The following is a 20,566-nucleotide window of genomic DNA, read 5'->3' on the forward strand; positions in this document are numbered from 1 at the left end:
TTAACCAGACCATCTCAAAATGACTGGAGTTCAGAGGTGAACCTGGATTGTTGCAGGGATTCTGCAAGTGGTGGCAAAGTGAATGGCGGCTTGATTACCGAATTGTAAAATTGGTGCCATCTGAGAAACTGGGAATTGGAAATATGAGAGTCCTACTTTTCCTCTGGGGTTTCCCTGGTGGCTCAGCGGTAAGAATCCACCTGCCAATGCAGGAGACTTGGGTTCAGTCCCTGGGTCGGGAAGATCCCCTGGAGAAGGAAATGGCAACCTGCTCCAGTATTCTTGCCTGGGAAATCCCACGGGCAGAAGAGCCTGGCGAACTGTAGTCCACGGTTTGCAAAAGAGTCGGAGATGATGTAGTGACTCAACAACAATTTTCTCTGTAACTTTTAGTTGCTTATCATACACGTATAATTTAAGAAAGCAAGAGATTGCAAAAGCAAAGAATACTTCTTATGATTGTCTATTCTTCTTGAGAGATTCCAGTGTTAGAGTAATAAAATACCAGGGACTTTTTTGTTTTAGTGAGTTAATGCCACATAAACTTTAGTGAGCTTCTCAGAATATGACGATAAACTTCCAAATATGATGTAGAAGTCAGTCAGTTGGTTTTTTAAGATAGTAAGAACACAAAATTTCCAGATTCATACACTGAACATTAATCTTCAAAAATGTTAGGTCATATTCTGTTGACTGATTTGGTAGCTTTGTTGTTTTGCCAAAGACAGTGTTTACTTTTGTGTCCTAATTCACTTTGTTTCTTTAGAAAACTGACTCTTTGTAGAGATAACTCTATTTACTTTTAGAGGAAAGAAAGTTGTGAACTCCTCAGTGTTACTTTAGTTGCTATTGGTCATTCGACAGCTCAGAAGGAAAGATGCAATCTGACTTTTGCACCAAGATCAGAACAACAAGCTGGAAGAAAAAAAAAAGAAATATTCTAGTAGAAATTTATAATTGAATGAACATCTACCTCAAAATGAAGTTAACTATTGGAAGTTGGCCTATGAAGGACTAAAACTTCTTATAATAAAAAGAACCATCTCTGAAAACAGTGTTGGTGTTTGTTTGTTTAATTTTTCCAGGCTGTGCAAGTGGATCTAGTCATTTTGTGGTACTTCCCTGTTAAACAAAGAAGAAACCCTGTCATTGTGTTGATTAATTTAATGTCTACAGTATATCAGTTAAGTGGGCTTGATTTCTTCTACTTCAGCAAGTAGACAAACCAGTTCAGACTTGGAACCTAGAAGTCTGAAAGTCTTTAATTTTTGTTTGTTCTGTTTGGGGTTTTTTTTTTGTTTGATTGTTTTTAAAGATCCTGCAAAGTAATTTGGAGCATTGCCAAGAATCTGTATAGCTTACTATCTGATGTAGTGGGTTCATTTTGCCTTTTTTCTTTTTCTTTTTTTTCAAAGATGATGAGCTGCTTTATGTTTGCCTCTTTTTCCAGAGCAGGATGGGTGGAGCTCACCTGTCTCTTGTGCTGTTTTGAGCATCTCTGCTTCTTGCTCCTGTTGATGAAGAGTGAGGATAAGGAGACAGTTCTTTCTCTAATTACAAAGTGGGTAGCATTTGTGTTTTGTAGGTAACATTGCTAGGTAGAATTGAATTAAATATTTGAAAACGGTTTCATTCCTGCATAGGTGAAAATTTAACCAACTGTTGTTACTGAGGGACAGTGTATTACTGTCTTTGCACTCTTTAATCCTAGGTGACTTTTGGGTGTTCAATATCAGACAGAGAACATATGTAAAACAGTTGAAATCTCTTCCTTTCTGTTGCGCATTCAAATAGCCATAGTTCTCTTTGATGCACCAAGAGCCAGAGAGAATCTGGCCTTGGCCCTGCCACTGCCAATTTGTTGACAAGAGATGATGGTGTCAGTTCAATAACTGTATACATCTCTCAATTGGTTGGATTTCAGAAACCATCTTGACTTAAGAAGTTTATCTCCTGATATCTGTGTATTTGACTGTGCTTGAATATATTATATTTTTTTCTTATAAATTCAGTCAAATTATTGTTAAACTCACATTTGGAAATGATTTACAAGTGTCACTATGTAGTTTTCTTTTATAAATGATGAGCAGCTTGTAAAGAGGTTTATCTTCCCCCAGTGGCATTCATAAACATAGCACTCTACAAAGTGAGAGATAGCGGCTTAGCTATCTTAGCTATTTTTCTAAGAATGTCTTATGTACCCGGCAGATGACCAAGTGTTGGGGCATTAGCCCTTCATGAAACTTACTTTTAATTCCTCTTTACCAAGCTTGGCTTAAAATATAGAATGAATATAAGTACTAAAATTATAATACCTTGCAAGATTCTCTGGATATTGGTCATTTGAAGGTTGAAGCTCTCAAAGCTAATATTAACAGAATTGTTCTTGGGAGCAATTCAAGTAGTAGTCTTTGTTTACTGATTCTTGAGTGTCAGTTATACCAAGTATGTTTAATAGCTTTCTTTCCCCTTCCTGTTAAAAGGGAGCTTAAGCACATGGACTTCCCAGGTGGTGAAGTGGTAAAGAATCTGCCTGCCAATTCAGGAGACTCAAGGGATGTGGGTTCAGTCCCTGGGTTGGGAAGATCCCCTGGAGTAGGAAATGGAACCCACTCCAGTATTCTTGCCTGGAAAATTTTATGGATAGAGGAGCCTGGTGGGCTCCAGTCCATGGGGTTGCAAAGAGTCAGACACGACTGAGTGGGCGTGCACACACCATCACTAGCACATCTTCCATTGCCTTCTACAGCTGAAGAAGTGTCGCTCTCCGCTTGTGCCCTAGATTTCATCCCTCTCATCTACTCAGTCGTTCCTGCAGTTATCCCCTCCTCTCTCCTCCATCGGCAGTTTCTGCCTCATCAACTTGTAAAACTGTTTCACTGACTTAAATGGTTCTTTTAAAAAACCATGGACCCCACATCCTTTCCCAGCCACTACCCAATTTTCTGTTCCCTTTCACAATAAAATTCCTTGAAAGTGTGATGTGTATTTGCAGGTGCCACTTTCTCACGTCTCAGCCACTCCTCGTCCCGTGCAGTTGGGCTTTTATTTATCCTCGTGACTCTATGAAATTGCTCTTACCAAAATCCTCAACGGCATCTCTCTTGCCAGATTGAATAGCTAATTTCTCAGCCCTCCTCTTATTCAACTTTGGGCACCTTTTGAACCAGCTGACCACTCCTGTCTTGAAACACTCCTTTATTGGGTTCTGTCACACCACACTCATCTGTTGTTGTTTTTTTTTCATCAGTTATTAATTTTCAGTATTCTCTATGGCTTCCTTCCGTTGCTTAACTCACCTGAATGTTGGAGTCACCTAGGAGTCTGCCTTTGGCATCCTTCTCCATCTGTGCACTTTTCCTAGATGACCTCATCCAGGCCTTATCTGTATGCAGAGGACTCCTAAATCTTTGTCTCTAACCGTTGACTACTTCTTGGAGTCCCAGACCTATATTTCCAGCTGCCTGTTTGACACTCCATCTGCATAATAAGAATAAGCGTGATTAGCATTTACTGAGTGATTGTGGTAGTCCGGGCAGTATTCTGAGTGCTTCACAGGCATTATCTCACCTAATCATGCCCACCTGCTGAGGTAGCCACTACTGTTCCCCCTGACAAGGAAATGGGTATCCATTGAAGTGCTTGGATATATAGTAGGCATCTTACTCTTCCCATGTCCAGAAAGTCTTGATTTTCTCCTTTCTCCTTGTTTCAGAATGACTCTGCTGTTTACCCAGTTGCTTGGGTCTAACATACAGGAGTTATCCTTGATTTCTCCCTATATTCATATTTCAAATGGCCCGTCAGGAAAATCTGTATTACCTTCAGTTCAGTTTAGTTCAGTCGCTCAGTTGTGTCCGAATCACAGCACGCCAGGCCTCCCTGTCCATCACCAACTCCCGGAGTTCACTCAAACTCATGTCCATCGAGTCGGTGATGCCATCCAGCCGGTGATGCCATCCAGCCATCTCATTCTGTTGTCCCCTTCTCCCGCCCCCAATCCTTCTCAGCATCAGAGTTCTTTCCAGTGAGTCAGCTCGTCGCATGAGGTGGCCAAAGTATTGGAGTTTCAGCTTTAGCATCAGTCCTTCCAATGAACACCCAGGATTGATCTCCTCTAGAATGGACTGGTTGGATCTCCTTGCAGTCCAAGGGACTCTCAAGAGTCTTCTCCAGCACCACAGTTCAAAAGCATCAATTCTTCGGCGATCAGCTTTCTTCACAGTCCAACTCTCACATCCTCAGAATACCTTAAATGCAACTTCCTCTCATTCATTCTTCCAGCAAAAGAAGTCTTAGCCATTACAATCTTCTGGCTGGACTATTCCCTTATCTCCTTGCTTGTGTTCTTACCTGACTAAAGTTTATTCTTCTCATGGTAACTGTGGATTCCAAATGTAAATCCATCAATTCTTACTATTCCCTCCTTTAAACCTATAGGTGTCTCTTCCCCATCTTCCCTCCCCCAACTGCTTGAGTAAATCCAGGTTCCTTCTGTCCTGCAAAGCTGTAGGTGATCTGGTCTCTGGTCAGGTCTGCTTCTCCAGCACCGCCTCTTCTCATCTCTCCCTTTGCTCCACTGCCACACTGGCTTTGTGGTCTGTCATACATCTCATGCTCGTTGCTGTCTGTGGGCCTTTGCACTTACTATCTAGCAAGAAAACTGTGTCATCTAGATCTTTATACATCTGTCTTTTTCTCATCATTTAGGTCTAAACCAGGATTCAGCCAGTTTTTTCTGCAAAGGGCTGAATGGTCTCTGTTGCCAGACTCCCCTCTGCTGTTGTAGTCTAAAGAACAACCACAGACGATACAGAAACTGTGACACAAGGGGCTGTGTGCCAATAAAACTTTTATTTGTGCACCATGAAATTTGGATTTCATATAATTTTCGTGTGCGTGATTCTTTGGATTTTTTAACCATATCAGTCAGTTCAGTTAAGTCGCTCAGTTGTGTCCGACTCTTTGTGACCCCATGGACTACATGCAGCACGCCAGGCCTCCCTGTCCATCACCAACTCCCGGAGTTTACTCAAACACATGTCCATTGAGTTGGTGATGCCATCCAACCATCTCATCCTGTCGTCCCCTTCTCCTCCTGCCTTCAGTCTTTCCCAGCATCAGGGTGTTTTCAAATGAGTCAACTCTTCACATCAGGTGGCCAAAGTATTAAGAGTTTCGGCTTCAGCATCAGTCTTTCCAATGAATATTCAGGACTGATTTCCTTTAGGGTGGAATGGTTGGATCTCCTTGTAGTCCAAGGACTCTCAAGAGTCTTCTCCAACACCACAGTTCGAAAGCATCAATTCTTCAGTGCTCACCTATCTTTATAGTCCAACTGTTACATCCATACATGACTACTGGAAAAACCATAGCTTTGACTAGACGGACCTTTGTTGGCAAATGTCTCTGCTTTTTAATAAGCTGTCTAGGTTGGTCATAACTTTTCTTCCAAGGAGCAAGCGTCTTTTAATCTCATGGCTGCAGTCACTATCTGCAGTGATTCTGGAGCCCAAGAAAATAAAGTCTGTCACTGTTTCTACTGTTTCCCATCTGTTTGCCATGAAGTGATGGGACCAGATGCCATGATCTTAGTTTTCTTAATGTTGAGTTTTAAACCAACTTTTCCACTCTCCTCTTTCACTTTCATCAAGAGGCTCTTTAGTTCTTCGCTTTCTGCTGTAAGGGTGATGTTATCTACATATCTTAGGTTATTGATGTTTCTCCCGGCAATTTTGATTCCAGCTTGTGCTTCATCCAGCCCAGTGTTTCTCATGATACACTGCATATAAGTTAAATATGCAGGGTGACAATATACAGCCTTGACATACTCCTTTCCTGATTTGGAATCAGTCTGTTGTTCCATGTCCAGTTTTAACTTGCTTCTTGACCTGCATACAGATTTCTCAGAAGGCAGGAGAGGTGGTCTGGTATTCCCATCTCTTGAAGAATTTTCCACAGTTTGTTGTGATCTACACAGTCAAAGGCTTTGACATAATCAATAAAGCAGAAGTAGATGTTTTTCTGGGACTCTCTTGCTTTTTCGATGATCCAGCAGATGTTGGCAATTTGATCTCTGGTTCCTGTCTTTTCTCAATCCAACTTGAACATCTGGAAGTTCAGAGTTCACATAGTGTTGAAGCCTTGCTTGGAGAGTTTTGAGCATGACTTTACTAGCGTGTGAGATGAGTGCAGTTGTGCGGTAGCTTGAACATTCTTTGGCATTGTTGCCTTTCTTTGGTATTGGAATAGAAAACTGACCTTTTCTAGTCCTGTGGCCACTGCTGAGTTTTCCAGATTTGCTGGCATATTGAGTGCAGCACTTTCACAGCATCATCTTTTCGGATTTGAAATGGCTCAACTGGAATTCCATCACCTCCACTAGCTTTGTTTATCTTCTAAGGCCCACTTGACGTCACATTCCAGGATGTCTGGCTCTAGGTGAGTGATCACACCATCGTGATTATCTGGGTCGTGAAGATCTTTTTTGTACAGTTCTTCTGTGTATTCTTGCCACCTCTTCTTAATATCTTCTGTTTCTGTTAGGTCCATTACCATTTCTGTCCTTTATTGTGCCCATTTTGCATAAAATGTTCCCTTGGTATCTCTAATTTTCTGGAAGAGATCTTTAGTCTTTCCCATTCTATCGTTTTCCTCTATTTCTTTGCATTGATCACTGAGGAAGACTTTCTTTTTTTTTTTTTTTCCGTTTTTTTAAACCATATAAAAAATGTTAAAAAAACCATTCTTAGTTCATGGACTGAACAAACCAGGTGGCAGGCTAGATTTGGCTTATGGCCAACAGTTTGCCAGTTTTTGGTAAACTGTCACTTTAGAAAAGCATTTCCTGACCGTCAAGTGAAAGTAACTTCCATGGGTAAGCCCTGATCAATCTTTAGTGACCTAGTTTCCTTGTTATATATTTATTTTCTCATGGGTCAGAAATTTTGTCAGTTCTTCACCTGTGTATCTTTAGCGTCTAAAACAGTGTTTATTGAGAATATAATACTTGATGGAATGACTGAATACCAGTCACATTTGAATTTTAACTGTAGGCTGCTATCTGGTCTCCGTTTATTCAGTCTCTTTCCTACTCTGATTTCATATGTATATATTTAAATATCCTATCTAGAAGAAACAAATTTCAGAGTTACACCTTTTCTACATTTGAGACTCAAAAGTAGCTCCTGCTGTTTAGTGGTTGAATTTTGACCATACCATCCTAGAATTAACAAGGTTCTGATAGTTAGTTCATTTGTCTTTGATCTTGGCCCTGCTGTGGCTAACCCTTTCCAACCAAATCAGTTTTTATCAGTCTCTGCATCTTATTTCCTACTTGTCTCCACTACCCCATCCCATTTATTCTAAATCAGCCTTGTTCCGTGATTTATTTCCTTCAGAGCAACGTGCTAAAAAACTTCTGTGGATTGTGAGCCTCTTTGAGAATCTGAAGAAATTTGTGTCTCTCCATCTGGCAGATGCCCATGTAAACAAGTTTTGCCTGTGATTTCAGAGAACTCGCTAAGCTTTCTCCTGCTTGTCAACTTGTCCACTGCTCATTGCATGCTTAGCCTCTTTCCTGATGGGAGAGAACTCCCCTCCACTGCACTTTGTCTTCATTTCCTCTCAGAGTCCACCCCGCCTTCCCATCCCTTTTCCATCTATTGCTGATTTGCTGTTGAGAAATTTCAGCCTCTCCCTGGCTGCTGTGTCCTCCTTCAGCAAATGAACACAACAGCTCAAAAAGTCATCCTCCCAGGCGCATCCCTGTGTTGTGTCCATTCTCTCCTTTCCCATGTAATTGAGTTTTTTTCAAAAGAGTGGTCTATACTCACTTCTGCTGTAGTCACTTTCCAGTCACACCTCCACCCACTGCACTTGGGCTCCTCCTGCCTCTAACACTGCCTTGAAGTGGACCTCAGAAAGGTCATAGGTGACCTCCCAATTTTGATAACCTCTGTACAAGTTTCAGTCCTTCCCCAGCTCTGCCATCCCTTGTGTGTGTTCTTCCCTTGACTGTTACATACTTAGATACAAGATTGTTCTCCTTGGCTGTTCCATCTCTGTCTCTTCCCTAAGATTCCCTTTTCCTGTAGGTGAAGGGTGGGTATTCCCTGGGAACCCGCCATGGGTCCCCCTTTTCTCTCTGTATTCTCTCCCTAGGTGACTGCATTTGTATGTACAGTTTCAGCATTCATAAATTCACTGAGTCAGATGCATTTCCTCCAGATGGTTCTATCTTACAACTTGGACAGACATTTCAAATTCAGTTGTCTAAAGTGATTTCCCTTCCTCCTCATAGAAACTGCTTTCTTTAGTCCCAATCTTATAAATATCACCATAAACTTGCACGTCTTTACAGATAACCCTTCATATTAAAGCCATGTTCGTTTTACCTCCTCGCCGGCTGTGTAATCTGCGCTTCTCCTCAGTCCCCAGTGCCACTGCAGTCATTTTATAACTATTCTTACTGCCTCTGGCTTTAAAGGTAATCTCTACTTCCCCACTGCTGTCATAGTGATCTTTTGAAAATATAATTCTAATCATGCTTCTCTCCTGCCCAAAAATGTTACTGATGAGCTGGAGCCCTCAGGATGAGGCCTGCACTTCCTTGAAGAGAGACTTCAAATTCATAAAGGCATTTAAGACCTTTCATGATTTGCCTCAGCCTTTTTCCCCTTCAGTATCTTAGGCCTCTTTCCCACACCGGCCCGGGCCTCAGCTCTGCTGAACTATTGGTAACTTCACTCCACGCCGTGCTCTTTTGTACCTCTGTCCTTTGTATGTGTTATTCTCTCTGCCTGCAGTATCTCCCTTCAACCCTAATTTATTATCCTTCAGAAGTTGGAGTAAGCTTTTCATCCTTTCTGCAGTGGTTTTCCTGGCTCTTCTCCTTGACTGAGTCACCTTTCTGCTGTGCCTTCATATTCATTCCTCTAGCATGGCAGGAAACACACTGCATTCCATTAATTGAAAAAAATGTTTTATTTATTTTTAGCATTAAAAAAATTAGAGTATATTTGCTGTAAAGTACTAAGTTACAGGTGTACAATGTAGTGATTCATAATTTTTAAGGTTTATACTACTACATTTCTAGTTATTATACAATATTGGCTACTTATTCCATTGATTGAAAGATCTGTTTGTCACTGACTAGCAGATCTTTGAAGGCAGAAGCTGTCTTTTATCTCTATATTCATCCCTTAACCCAGAAACAGGCTTATATACATTTTAATGAATGAATGGGTGAATGAATTGATTTAATCTCCTACCAGCCTAGAATCCCATGGATAGAGGAGCCTGGCAGGCTACAGTCCATGGGGTCGCAAGGGTCAGACACCACTTAGCAGCTAAACTACCACCGCCAGCCTGCCTGAGGTCAGTCTTCCTGTGTAGTCTTTTTTTTTCTTTCCCCAAGGTGTACTTGTTTGTTTATTTTATTTTTGGCTGCACTGGGTCTTGTTGCCACGAATAAGTTTTCTCCAGTTGTGGCGAGCTGGGACTCCTCTTCCTTGCTGCGCACAGGCTTCTCATTCCGGTGGTTTCTTTTGTTGCAGAGCATGGGCTCTAGGGCTCAGGGACTCAGTAGTTGTGGTGTGCAGGGTTAGTTGCCCCTCAGATGTGGGATCTTCCTGGACCAGGGATCGAACCTGGGCCCTCGGCAGTGAAAGTGCCAAGTCCTAACCACTGGACCGCCAGGGAATTGTAGCCGGTGACACACAGAGAAATGTGCCAGCAGAAGTGATAACTCGTGGGAATAAATTCCCAAAGGAGAAGTGTTACTCTTTAACTGGAGCTACTGAGATGCACTGTATGCCTCCTTGATGTTTCTTCATATTCTTTAGTTCTTAGTAATTTTCTTAGTTGTGTAGCCTCCTCATATGATGGAGCCATATGTGATGATATCAAAAATTATAAGCCTTCAAAACAGAATTTCAAACAGGTGTCAGGGTGCTTTTGATACAGTCTGTGGTTATGGATGTTATTTGTGAGTTGATCCATCAGTAAAACCTTTGCAGTTGAAGAAATTTGGTATTTTTAAATCCAAAAGAGTAAACATTTTGGAGATAGAAGGGTGGTAAGTTACCTACCACCTAGTTCAGTGCTCTGAAGTGCTGAGGAATCTCACAAGAAAAGAAAGGAGCTATGAGCAGGAACCCAAAACCTTATTCACTGAAGGCCAGATGTGCCCAAGCTTGTTTATTAGAGTAGTTTTCAAAATAACTTTGGAACCTCCACATAAAATTGGGAGATGGGAAAACTCCAGGTGGGTGATTTCTGCTCTAAGGTAAATCAGGAGGACTTTAGGGGAGGAGATAAAATCTATGCATATTAGTTGGGAGTAGGGAGGAAAACACATTGGCCTCTATCAGTTGCAAGTTAGATCAGATATCACTGGTATTCCTAGGAACTATGTCACATCTAATCACCACAGATGATTTAGGTCTCGATTACTTGAACTCTTTCCGATTTCTAATGCTGGAGTGGTGCCTAGAACAACACTGAGGCATGGAGATAGACATTGCCATCCTTCGGAAGAATTTTGAAATGTGTTGAATACATGAACCTAATACTAATACCAGAGGAAGAATGAACTATTTCAAGATTTAAGCCAGTTTTTTAATTCCAGAATATGAATTACATAGTAATTTATCCTTCACCGACATTTGAAAGGATTTTGAAAGGAAGGCTGAGATTGGGCACCTGCCTATCTGCCTCAGATACTTCTTGGGAGCAGAGTCATGTCTTACTCCTCTTTGCATCAGGAACGGATAGTGTATAAGTGGTTTTGAATGAATGGACAAGCAAAATAAATAGTGCTTTGTTTGCAGAGTTGTCCTAGTAGTACATAATTCCTTGAAATATAGAACTTCATATATTTTTCTAAAATGTCTTCATCATTACATTTTATATGTAAATATTGTCTGTAATACTTATTTTGGGTTCACTTAGGTTCTCTTGTGGAAAACATTCTTTATCGCTTCATCACAAATATAAGAGCCATTAAAGGATTAAAATTCTGCCATTAACATAAAATAAAAATCCTCAATTGTTAGGATACTTATGGGTAATGTAGAATTTGCTGTTAAAGATATGTTTGGAAGTTCTCAAATAACCCCTAGAGATAAGGGTGGGGGTAATAAATTCTACACGTTTATTATTTTAGAATTAAGTTTCACTTAGGAAATGACATTAGCCTCATTGCATTCCTAATCTCTGGAAGCTAAATATGATTTAAGGGCTTAGCTTGGCAAGGATATTTTTCTATCTTTGGTGGTAAGGAAAGGATACAATTTTGATGATCTATTCTCCAAGGACATCATTATCCAGAAGGAATAGGTTTGTTGCCTCTTGCCTATACTTTGTCTTGGAATGCTGTGCTCATCAGAGAAAGCCAGAGTGAAAAGTGTAGCTGGCTTTTTGGGCCCAGTTTCCAGAAATACTTGGTCCCATGTAGCATGGTGTCTCCTGTTTCCTCTTTTCAGGGCTGTCCAGGCTTATGCTGTAGTGCCAAGTGAAAGAAAGTGAAACTGTTAGTCACTCAGTTGTGTACGACTCTTTGCGACCCCCCCATGGACTGTCACCCCACAGGCTTCTCTGACCATGGAATTCTCCAGGCAAAAATACTGAAGTCAGTTGCCTTTCCCTTCTCTAGGGGATCTTCCCGACCCAGGGATTGAACTCTGGTCTCCTGCATTGCAGGCAGATTCTTTATCATCTGAGCCACCAGGGGTTTAATTGCAGCTCCTCTTTGTTATCTTTTTGTAGACATTTGGACTTCGTCTTGATTTCTAGGCAAGTCTGATTCCCTGGAAAGCCAGCACTGTTACCCTGTTTACTGCACCTCCCAGGAACTGATGAATTTAAAGGGGGTTATGGGAGAGACTGGAGAGGCAGACAGAACTGCATTTGTAGCACCTTTTTGCAGGATTTTTTCTCCCAGTGCTTTCTCAGTTTGGGGGGCTTTTATATGGAATTGGAAGTTCAGGGTTAGTGGACCAGAGCTCTTTAACATAACAATGATGGCTTTTGTTTTTGACTAAACTGTCTGGATTGTTTAAACAATGGGTGCTTATTTTTTTAAGTGTGCTTGAAGAAGTCAACCTGTCAATATATTTCTAGTGAAAAGAAAGTTCTTGGATGGAAGTAAAGTCAGTCTTTTCTTATTCCAACTAAAGGCCACAGAGAAAGAGTTAATGCTTTCTGTCATTTTGGAAAGTACTTGGAAACTTTAAACATTGGCAGTTAGTTTAATTACTGCTTGACAGCTGTCTAGTACTCTGTTTTGGAGTAGATTGAATTAGGATTGTACAGTTACATATTGTGAAAGTTTAAAATACAGAGCATAGCAATGTGAATCTCATGTTTCTTTTAAAGATTAATCATCTCTCGTTATTTCTGCTTTGGTTGCTTTACCTGTTGGTTAGTGTGTGTATAGTTGCTAGAACTTTCTTGTTGCAACACTCTTAGAGCATATAATTTATGCATTTAGCAATGTAGTCCCCTGGTAAGTGTTAGGAAATCCCCAGATGTCTTTGTGAAATACAGAGATTACCAGGTTGTTCCATAAGGATAATGCCGGAAAAGAAGAATTAAATCAGAAACTTTAGGAATTTGAAAATGGGCTTCATGTTACTTTAATTGCTGAAAAAATTTATTGAATTTTATAGTGTAGATAATTTATTGGATTCCTCTAAATATTTCTAGTTTTAGATTGTAGTCATTATGGTACAAAGTTCTTTGTAACTAACTGTATGGTCTTGGGTAAGTCATCTGGCCTTTCAGAGCTTCAGTTTCTAAAATCACATCAATAATAATAACTACAATGTGGATGCCACATTATAGTTTTCTGAGTGATTTTACATAAATTACGTGACTTCTGTAAATTATTTCATTTATTCCTTGTGACACTGCAGTAAATGAAGAAATTGAGACCTCAGACTAACTCCCCTCTTCAGTGGTGTCACGCATCCACAAACGAGAGTTGAGCTGGTCCCCTCTAAAACTGGGGGGCTTTAACTGTTCGAATTTAATTTGGGGATTATCATTATCAGTTGGAAGTACAAGAAAATCTGTCTTTAATTCCTTAGTTTGTTCCTTTATGTGGATTTTGTTTCTGGCATCTGAAATTCTCTTTCTCGTCTCTTTCTAGAAAGAACTCTTAGTCTTTGAATTGGTGAATGTCTATTAATCAGGTTGCTTAAATGGACTGTGTTTCTTGAGAATTTGTTCAAAATTGGTTAAATCCTTAGTATTTATTTTTAAGTAGGTTAAAAGTTAGAGGGAAAGAAAAGTTTTTACCTTTTGCCTTCTCTAAGTACAGCTCAAAGTAAAGTGCTTTCTTCAGTTATCCTTGGATGCATTTCACCCTTTATGTGGTCAGTTCACTATCCTTTCACAAATGCTGCTGCCCACCATTAAGTCTCTTATCACAGGGCATTTAAAAATGATGCCATAAAATGCATGTTGAGAATCTTTGGATCTCAAATGTATAGAAATCACATCTAAATGTCAATTCCTGAGTTAAGGAACTGACAATTTTGGCAATTTCAGTCTCTTAATATTTAGTAGACAAGAGATTATGATGTAGGTTATTCCTTATGTGTCTGTAAACTTTACTTGTTGAAAATATTTTTTATTGGGGCTGTGTACTTCTGCCATTGTACTGATTTGCTTACTTGAGTTAAAGTCATTCTTTAATTGTTTTGGGCTGTATCTATAGGTTGAAATTTAGGATGTCCCCTGTGTACTGTGCACCAAAGGTGACTTACCAATGTTCAGTTACTACACAGCTCCTGTTTGTCTGTATTGAAGCCATATGGCTAGGTTTATTTAGTTCAGTATTAAGTTATTTTATAATAATATCCATAGGAATGATGATGATTGATATATAGAGGCTAAAATTTCCGAATTCATTTGTGTCTCCTCTGGGCATTTCTTTGGGATATGTTCAGATTTATGGGTTGGTTTTATTTTTCCTGATTTTAAAATAATTTTCCTTTGTTGTAGGATGAGCAGTTCTTAGGTTTTGGCTCAGATGAAGAAGTCAGAGTACGAAGTCCCACAAGGTCTCCTTCAGGTATGACCCGTTAAACACATGACGCCTTTAAGTTTTGTTTGTTAAGAGACTGTGACTTCCCCTTGCCTTCTTTGCATGTAAAAGGTGGTCTTAGATTTCTTTTGGAGAAACTGTTCCCTTTCCCTCACACTAAGTAGGAAATGGCTTATGAACTAGCCCTCTTTATGGGGCTCCTCTCTGTTAGATCACTTTTGGTTTATCTTTAATTATGCTTCTCTATGGGAACCACCTGTGACATGGGGCTAGATTTCTCTCGAATGCTTATAAAACTTGGTAGGCAAATTGAAGGTTACTTACTAATGATAGCATCCTTAGATTTGTGCATTTTGAATTGTATAGTACAAATAATTTGACTGTTGTTTTAAACAGATGAAATTTGTCTACTTTGTCAAAGAACTAAAAACAAAATATTGGCACTCTATGAAACTGTTTTACCTGATCCTTGAAAAACTATGTTAAAGAAAATAAAAATGACATGGGTGTTTCCATTTATTAACAATATTTGCCATTGTTCTCACCAGGAAAATATCTAGAATGAGTTGAAATTCTAGACTTAACAGCAGTTTCCTGCGAGATGATCCTCAGTGGAAATAACATCTAATGGCTTGCAGAATTCTGTTCTGTATAAGAGAGGGAGATAGATCTTATGATGAAAAAAAATTCCCCTTTGCGCTGCCATTCTGACTTCCTGTATGGTTGTCTTTGATTTTATGTGGATAGACGGGCTAGTTAAATATGATATTAGCTGTGCTTTTGGTTCTTGTTGTTGACGTTTGTGATTTGTTATCATTTGTGTTTCATTCAAGAGTCATCATGTACTATATAGTAATCTAACTCAAACACAGCACATTAACAATTTTTCCTTTCCCACGTAGTGAGAGTATTGCTATTCTAGTTGGGAGGACTTAACCAGTAGTATTCCTGTACCTGTGCCATTTAGAGAGTAGCAATTTTCTCTTTTAAGATGTGATAAAATCTTTTTTTTTTAAAGATGTGATAAAATCTTAAAACTGCATATCAGAAGGTGATTTTAGAGATTGTCTAGTCTAACCCTTCACTTATAGATAACAAAATGAGGCCAGGAAAAGACACGCTGAGCAGTTACTTCTAACTGATTTGTGAGTTCTTTGAATATGTTGTGGATTATGGAAGTTAGCAGCAGAGCTGGACTTCTCTCTGTTGTGCTTTTTTCTACTTGTCCACCAAAAGTTTCTTGTAAAAGATGGATCGAAGAGGTTTTCAGAATTGATAAAGACCTATGAGTGGCCACATTCAAATTGATTATAGGGAATCTTGTGATGTACATCTGGGTAGAGTTTAATTTGTTGATTCACAACCCTTGATCGTTTCCTTTTGGTTTTTTTTTTTCCCTTGGCTGTCAGTGTATCTTGAATACTGTCTTTTTTTTTTAATTAAAAAACCCATCTATATATACTTTATTATTTTCCTTTATTTTTTAAAATTTATTTTATTGGAGGCAAATTACCTTACATTAATATATTGGTTGGTTTTGCCATACATTGACACAGATCCGCCCCAGGTGTACATGTGTTCCCTTTCATTAGCCCCCCTCCCACCTCCCTCTTCCCCATATCCTCCCTCCAGGTCATCCCTGTGCACCAGCCCTAAGCATCCTGTATCATGCGTGGAACCTGGACTGGTGATTCATTTCACATATGATAATATACATGCTACAATGCCGTTCTCCCCAATCATCCCACCTTCACCCTTTCCCACAGAGTCCCAAAGACTGTTCTATGTACCTATGTCTCTTTTGCAGTTACTTTATTATTTTAAAGAAATGAAGCATAGTTTCTCTGCTATCCCCTAGTCCACTTTGTTGTAATTTGTTGTAATTAGTATATACTGAGAACAGATATGTAAATCCTTAATCTGTTAAGAGAAGTCTCAAGTTAATTGGTGAAGAAAGCATTTATATTTAGAAAGCTCAACAATCAGACCTTTGTTGATTTCTGTTCTGTTAGGAAGCCGGTTCCATAGTCTAAAATGTTCATCATAATGGCATAAATCTCTTCTGGGGGCTGTTAGGGGAAGTTTTAATCTCAGAAGAATGTTGAGTCATATAAAACATTGAAAAGTCATGAGAGAAGAGAAGATGTGACAGACGAGGCAACTCTTATTTATACATTTAGAAAATACAGACAATACAAAGAATTTTAGGGAGTTCCCTGGTGGCCTCGTGGTTAGGATTCTGGGCTTTCATTGCTGTGACCAGGGTTCAATTCCTGGTCAGGAAACTGAGATCCTGCAAGCCTTGCAGCAAAACCCCCTCCCACCCAAAAGAAAAGAATTTTAGAAAACTGTGGTTTTCTGAAGCCTCTTAATACATAGCAAATTGAGTTGATTAAAAGTTGGCAGATTCCTTTTATTTAAAATAGAAGAAATCTGATTTAAATAGTCAGTTTGCTCTGGACATCAATTATTGTTAAATCTTTTTTGTAATTTAAGACTGGTTCAAGAACATGTAGGTAGGGGAGTAGATTAATGGATATCTCATGCCATTTCACTGATTAGTTCATCTGCCACTGAGTTCAATGATCTTTTTCTGATGTCTCATGAATGAATATTTTTCTTTAAAGCCAAAATTCTGAGTTGAAAAAAATGGGATGACTTACTATAAATGTGTTCTCAAATGTTACTCTTGATGACTAGAATGTGGAAAAGGTCATACAGATTTTTTTAAAACAGAAAAATTCAGAAAAAAAGCCTTTTTCACCTAAAGATGTAGGAAAATTAGTTTTGTATATTAACTGCTCAGTTGAAAACCTGTTTGATTATCTTAGTTTTTCTATCAAAAAAGGAGTTAAGGGTTCTTTTAGGTAGACTGTTATTTACTTGATTTCTTTGAGGCAGGTTTTGGTGAAAAGAAACTAAGCACAATAAAGATGTTTTATTGACTGATTAAACCCAGATAGAGTTCAGTACAGAATGACTTTTGCTAAATTATCTTCAGTTTAGTTAAGACCTAAACTGCAAAGCTAAATATATGCTCTTCATTGTTTAATTTCTATACACAGTTAAAACTAGTCCTCGAAAACCTCGCGGGAGACCTAGAAGTGGCTCTGACCGAAATTCAGCTCTCCTCTCAGACCCATCTGTGTTCTCCCCTCTAAATAAATCAGAGACCAAATCTGGAGATAAGATCAAGAAGAGAGATTCTAAAAGTATAGAAAAGAAGAGAGGAAGACCTCCCACCTTCCCTGGAGTAAAACTCAAAATAACACATGGAAAGGACATTTCCGAGTTACCAAAGGGAAACAAAGAAGATAGCCTGAAGAAAATGAAACGCACGCCTTCCGCTACTTTTCAGCAAGCCACAAAGATTAAAAAATTAAGAGCAGGTAAACTCTCTCCTCTCAAGTCAAAGTTTAAGACAGGGAAGCTTCAAATAGGAAGGAAGGGGGTACAAATTGTACGCCGGCGAGGACGGCCTCCATCAACAGAAAGGATAAAGACCCCTTCAGGTCTCCTCATTAACTCTGAACTGGAAAAGCCCCAGAAGGTCCGGAAAGACAAGGAAGGAACACCTCCACTCACAAAAGAAGATAAGACAGTAGTCAGACAAAGCCCTCGAAGGATTAAGCCGGTTAGGATTATTCCTTCTTCTAAAAGGACAGATGCAACAATTGCTAAGCAGCTCTTGCAGAGGGCAAAAAAGGGGGCTCAAAAGAAAATCGAGAAAGAAGCAGCTCAGCTGCAAGGAAGAAAGGTGAAGACACAGGTCAAAAACATTCGACAGTTCATTATGCCTGTTGTCAGTGCCATCTCCTCGCGGATCATCAAAACCCCTCGGCGGTTCATAGAGGATGAAGATTATGACCCTCCAATTAAAATTGCCCGACTGGAGTCTACACCGAACAGTAGATTCAGTGCCACGTCCTGTGGATCTTCTGAAAAATCAAGTGCAGCATCTCAGCACTCCTCTCAAATGTCTTCAGACTCCTCCCGATCCAGTAGCCCCAGTGTCGATACCTCCACAGATTCTCAGGCCTCTGAGGAGATTCAGGTCCTTCCTGAAGAGCGGAGCGATACCCCCGAAGTCCATACACCACTGCCTATTTCCCAGTCCCCAGAAAATGACAGTAGTGACCGGAGAAGCAGAAGGTATTCGGTGTCGGAGAGAAGTTTCGGATCCAGAACCACGAAAAAATTATCCACTCTGCAAAGTGCCCCCCAGCAGCAGACCTCTTCCTCGCCCCCTCCACCTCTGCTGACACCACCGCCCCCACTGCAGCCAGCCTCCAGTATCTCTGACCACACACCTTGGCTCATGCCTCCAACCATCCCCTTAGCATCACCATTTTTGCCTACTTCCGCCGCTCCCATGCAAGGGAAGCGAAAATCTATTTTGCGGGAACCAACATTTAGGTGGACTTCTCTAAAGCACTCTAGGTCAGAGCCACAGTACTTTTCCTCAGCAAAGTATGCCAAAGAAGGTCTTATTCGCAAACCAATCTTTGATAATTTCCGCCCTCCTCCACTAACTCCTGAGGATGTCGGCTTCGCGTCCGGGTTTTCTACGTCTGGTCCTGCTGCTTCAGCCCGACTGTTTTCACCTCTCCATTCTGGAACAAGGTTCGATATGCACAAAAGGAGCCCGCTTCTGAGAGCTCCGAGGTTTACTCCGAGTGAGGCTCACTCTAGGATATTTGAGTCTGTAACCTTGCCTAGTAATCGAGCTTCTGCTGGAACATCTTCTTCGGGAGTATCTAACAGGAAAAGGAAACGAAAGGTGTTCAGCCCTATTCGATCTGAACCAAGGTCTCCTTCTCACTCTATGAGGACGCGCAGTGGCAGGCTCAGCGCTTGTGAGCTGTCGCCGCTCAGCCCGCCGTCCTCGGGCTCCTCCTCGCTCAGCGTTGCTGTGGGTCCTCTTGCCACTAGTGCCTTAAACCCCGCGTTTACGTTTCCTTCTCACTCCCTGACTCAGTCTGGGGAATCTGCCGAGAAAAACCAGAGACCCAGGAAGCAGACTAGTGCTGCCGCAGAGCCATTTTCATCCACCAGTCCCACTCCGCTCTTCCCTTGGTTCACCCCAGGCTCCCAGACTGAACGGGGGAGAAACAAAGACAAGGCCCCCGAGGAGCTGTCCAAAGAGCGCGATGCCGACAAGGGCGTGGAGAAGGACAAGAGCAGAGAGAGAGACCGGGAGAGAGAGAAGGAGAATAAGCGGGCGTCCAAGAAAGAGAAAAGGAGGAAGGGGCCAGAGATTCAGAGTAGCTCGGCTTTGTATCCTGTGGGTAGGGTTTCCAAAGAGAAGGCTGTTGGCGACGACGCGGCCGCTTCGTCTTCTGCCAAAAAAGCAGCCGGGCGGAAGAAGTCTTCATCACTCGATTCTGGGACTGATATTGCTTCTGTGACTCTTGGGGATGCGACAGCTGTCAAAACCAAAATACTTATAAAGAAAGGGAGAGGAAATCTGGAAAAGAGCAACTTGGACCTCGGCCCAACTGCCCCATCCCTGGAGAAGGAGAAAACCCTCTGCCTTTCCACTCCTTCATCTAGCACTGTTAAACATTCCACTTCCTCCATAGGCTCCATGTTGGCTCAGGCAGACAAGCTTCCAATGACTGACAAGAGGGTTGCCAGCCTCCTAAAAAAGGCCAAAGCTCAGCTCTGCAAGATTGAGAAGAGTAAGAGTCTAAAACAAACTGACCAGCCCAAAGCACAGGTACTCTTTTCCATCTTGCCCGTTAAAATCAGCAGTTTCTCGAGTCCCTTCTAGGAGCAGGTTTGAGGCTGTTTCAGTTAATACCCAGTTATGGGAATCAGGAAAAGGTGGTGGCATTTGCAGTGGTTCTTTAAAAACAGATAGGATTTTGATAGGTAGAAAATGATAGAGGAGAACTTTTAAAGAGGAGGAACAGTGTAGCTGGAGACAGAAAAGTATAAAATATACGGGAAGAGCAGGGAACAGCTGGACTGCTTCATGAAGGCAAGTGATGAACTAAGACCTGAAGACACGTGGGGCCATATTGCATCGAATGCCAAGTTGTTTGTACTTAATGGGTTTGGTGTGATGGAATCTCACTTAATTTTGAAGGTACATTTTTGCAGTCTAATTGTTTTACTGCTGTTTGCTATAGAAAACAGGGAAGCGGGGATCTTTTCCCCTGAGTAGTGAGTGACTAGAACAGTAGATAACAGGTGTTTGCAGAATTCATATGAGAAGCACTTAGCCTCAAGTTGTGGTACAGAAAAGCTGTACAGTTCGGTTAGTTAAGATGATGACAAACAGATCTTTGTAAAGAGCAGCACTCTTTTATTTTTTTACAAAGTGAGCTAGACACTGGCCTTCTATGAGAAAACCTGCCAATCTTTAGATTGTTTTTTAAAATTGTCATGTAGTAGTTGCATGTTTATATTGACATATCAAGGTTAAAATGACCACAAACTTAGGCTTTAATGTAATTCAGCGTACTAGCACATTAACATTTAGTAATTCTGCCATTTGGGAGGTCTAGC

At 40.7% G+C, this 20,566-nt stretch overlaps 1 protein-coding gene across 6 annotated transcripts in view; it reads left to right on the forward strand.

The window, feature by feature from the left end:
* Positions 1–20,566, forward strand: part of KMT2A (lysine methyltransferase 2A) — a 78,509-nt gene that overhangs the window by 12,041 nt on the left and 45,902 nt on the right. For all 6 annotated transcript variants that reach the window (XM_055423117.2, XM_055423119.2, XM_055423120.2 and 3 more), the window contains 2 exons: positions 14,011–14,080; positions 17,119–19,772. In XM_055423117.2, coding sequence (XP_055279092.2) covers positions 14,011–14,080; positions 17,119–19,772 — 2,724 coding nt within the window. The remainder of the gene's footprint in view (positions 1–14,010; positions 14,081–17,118; positions 19,773–20,566) is intronic.

This window comes from Moschus berezovskii, chromosome 14 (assembly GCF_049115385.1).
Source record: "Moschus berezovskii isolate FMDL1 chromosome 14, NW_MosBer_1.0, whole genome shotgun sequence".
NCBI classification, from domain to species: Eukaryota; Metazoa; Chordata; class Mammalia; order Artiodactyla; family Moschidae; genus Moschus; species Moschus berezovskii.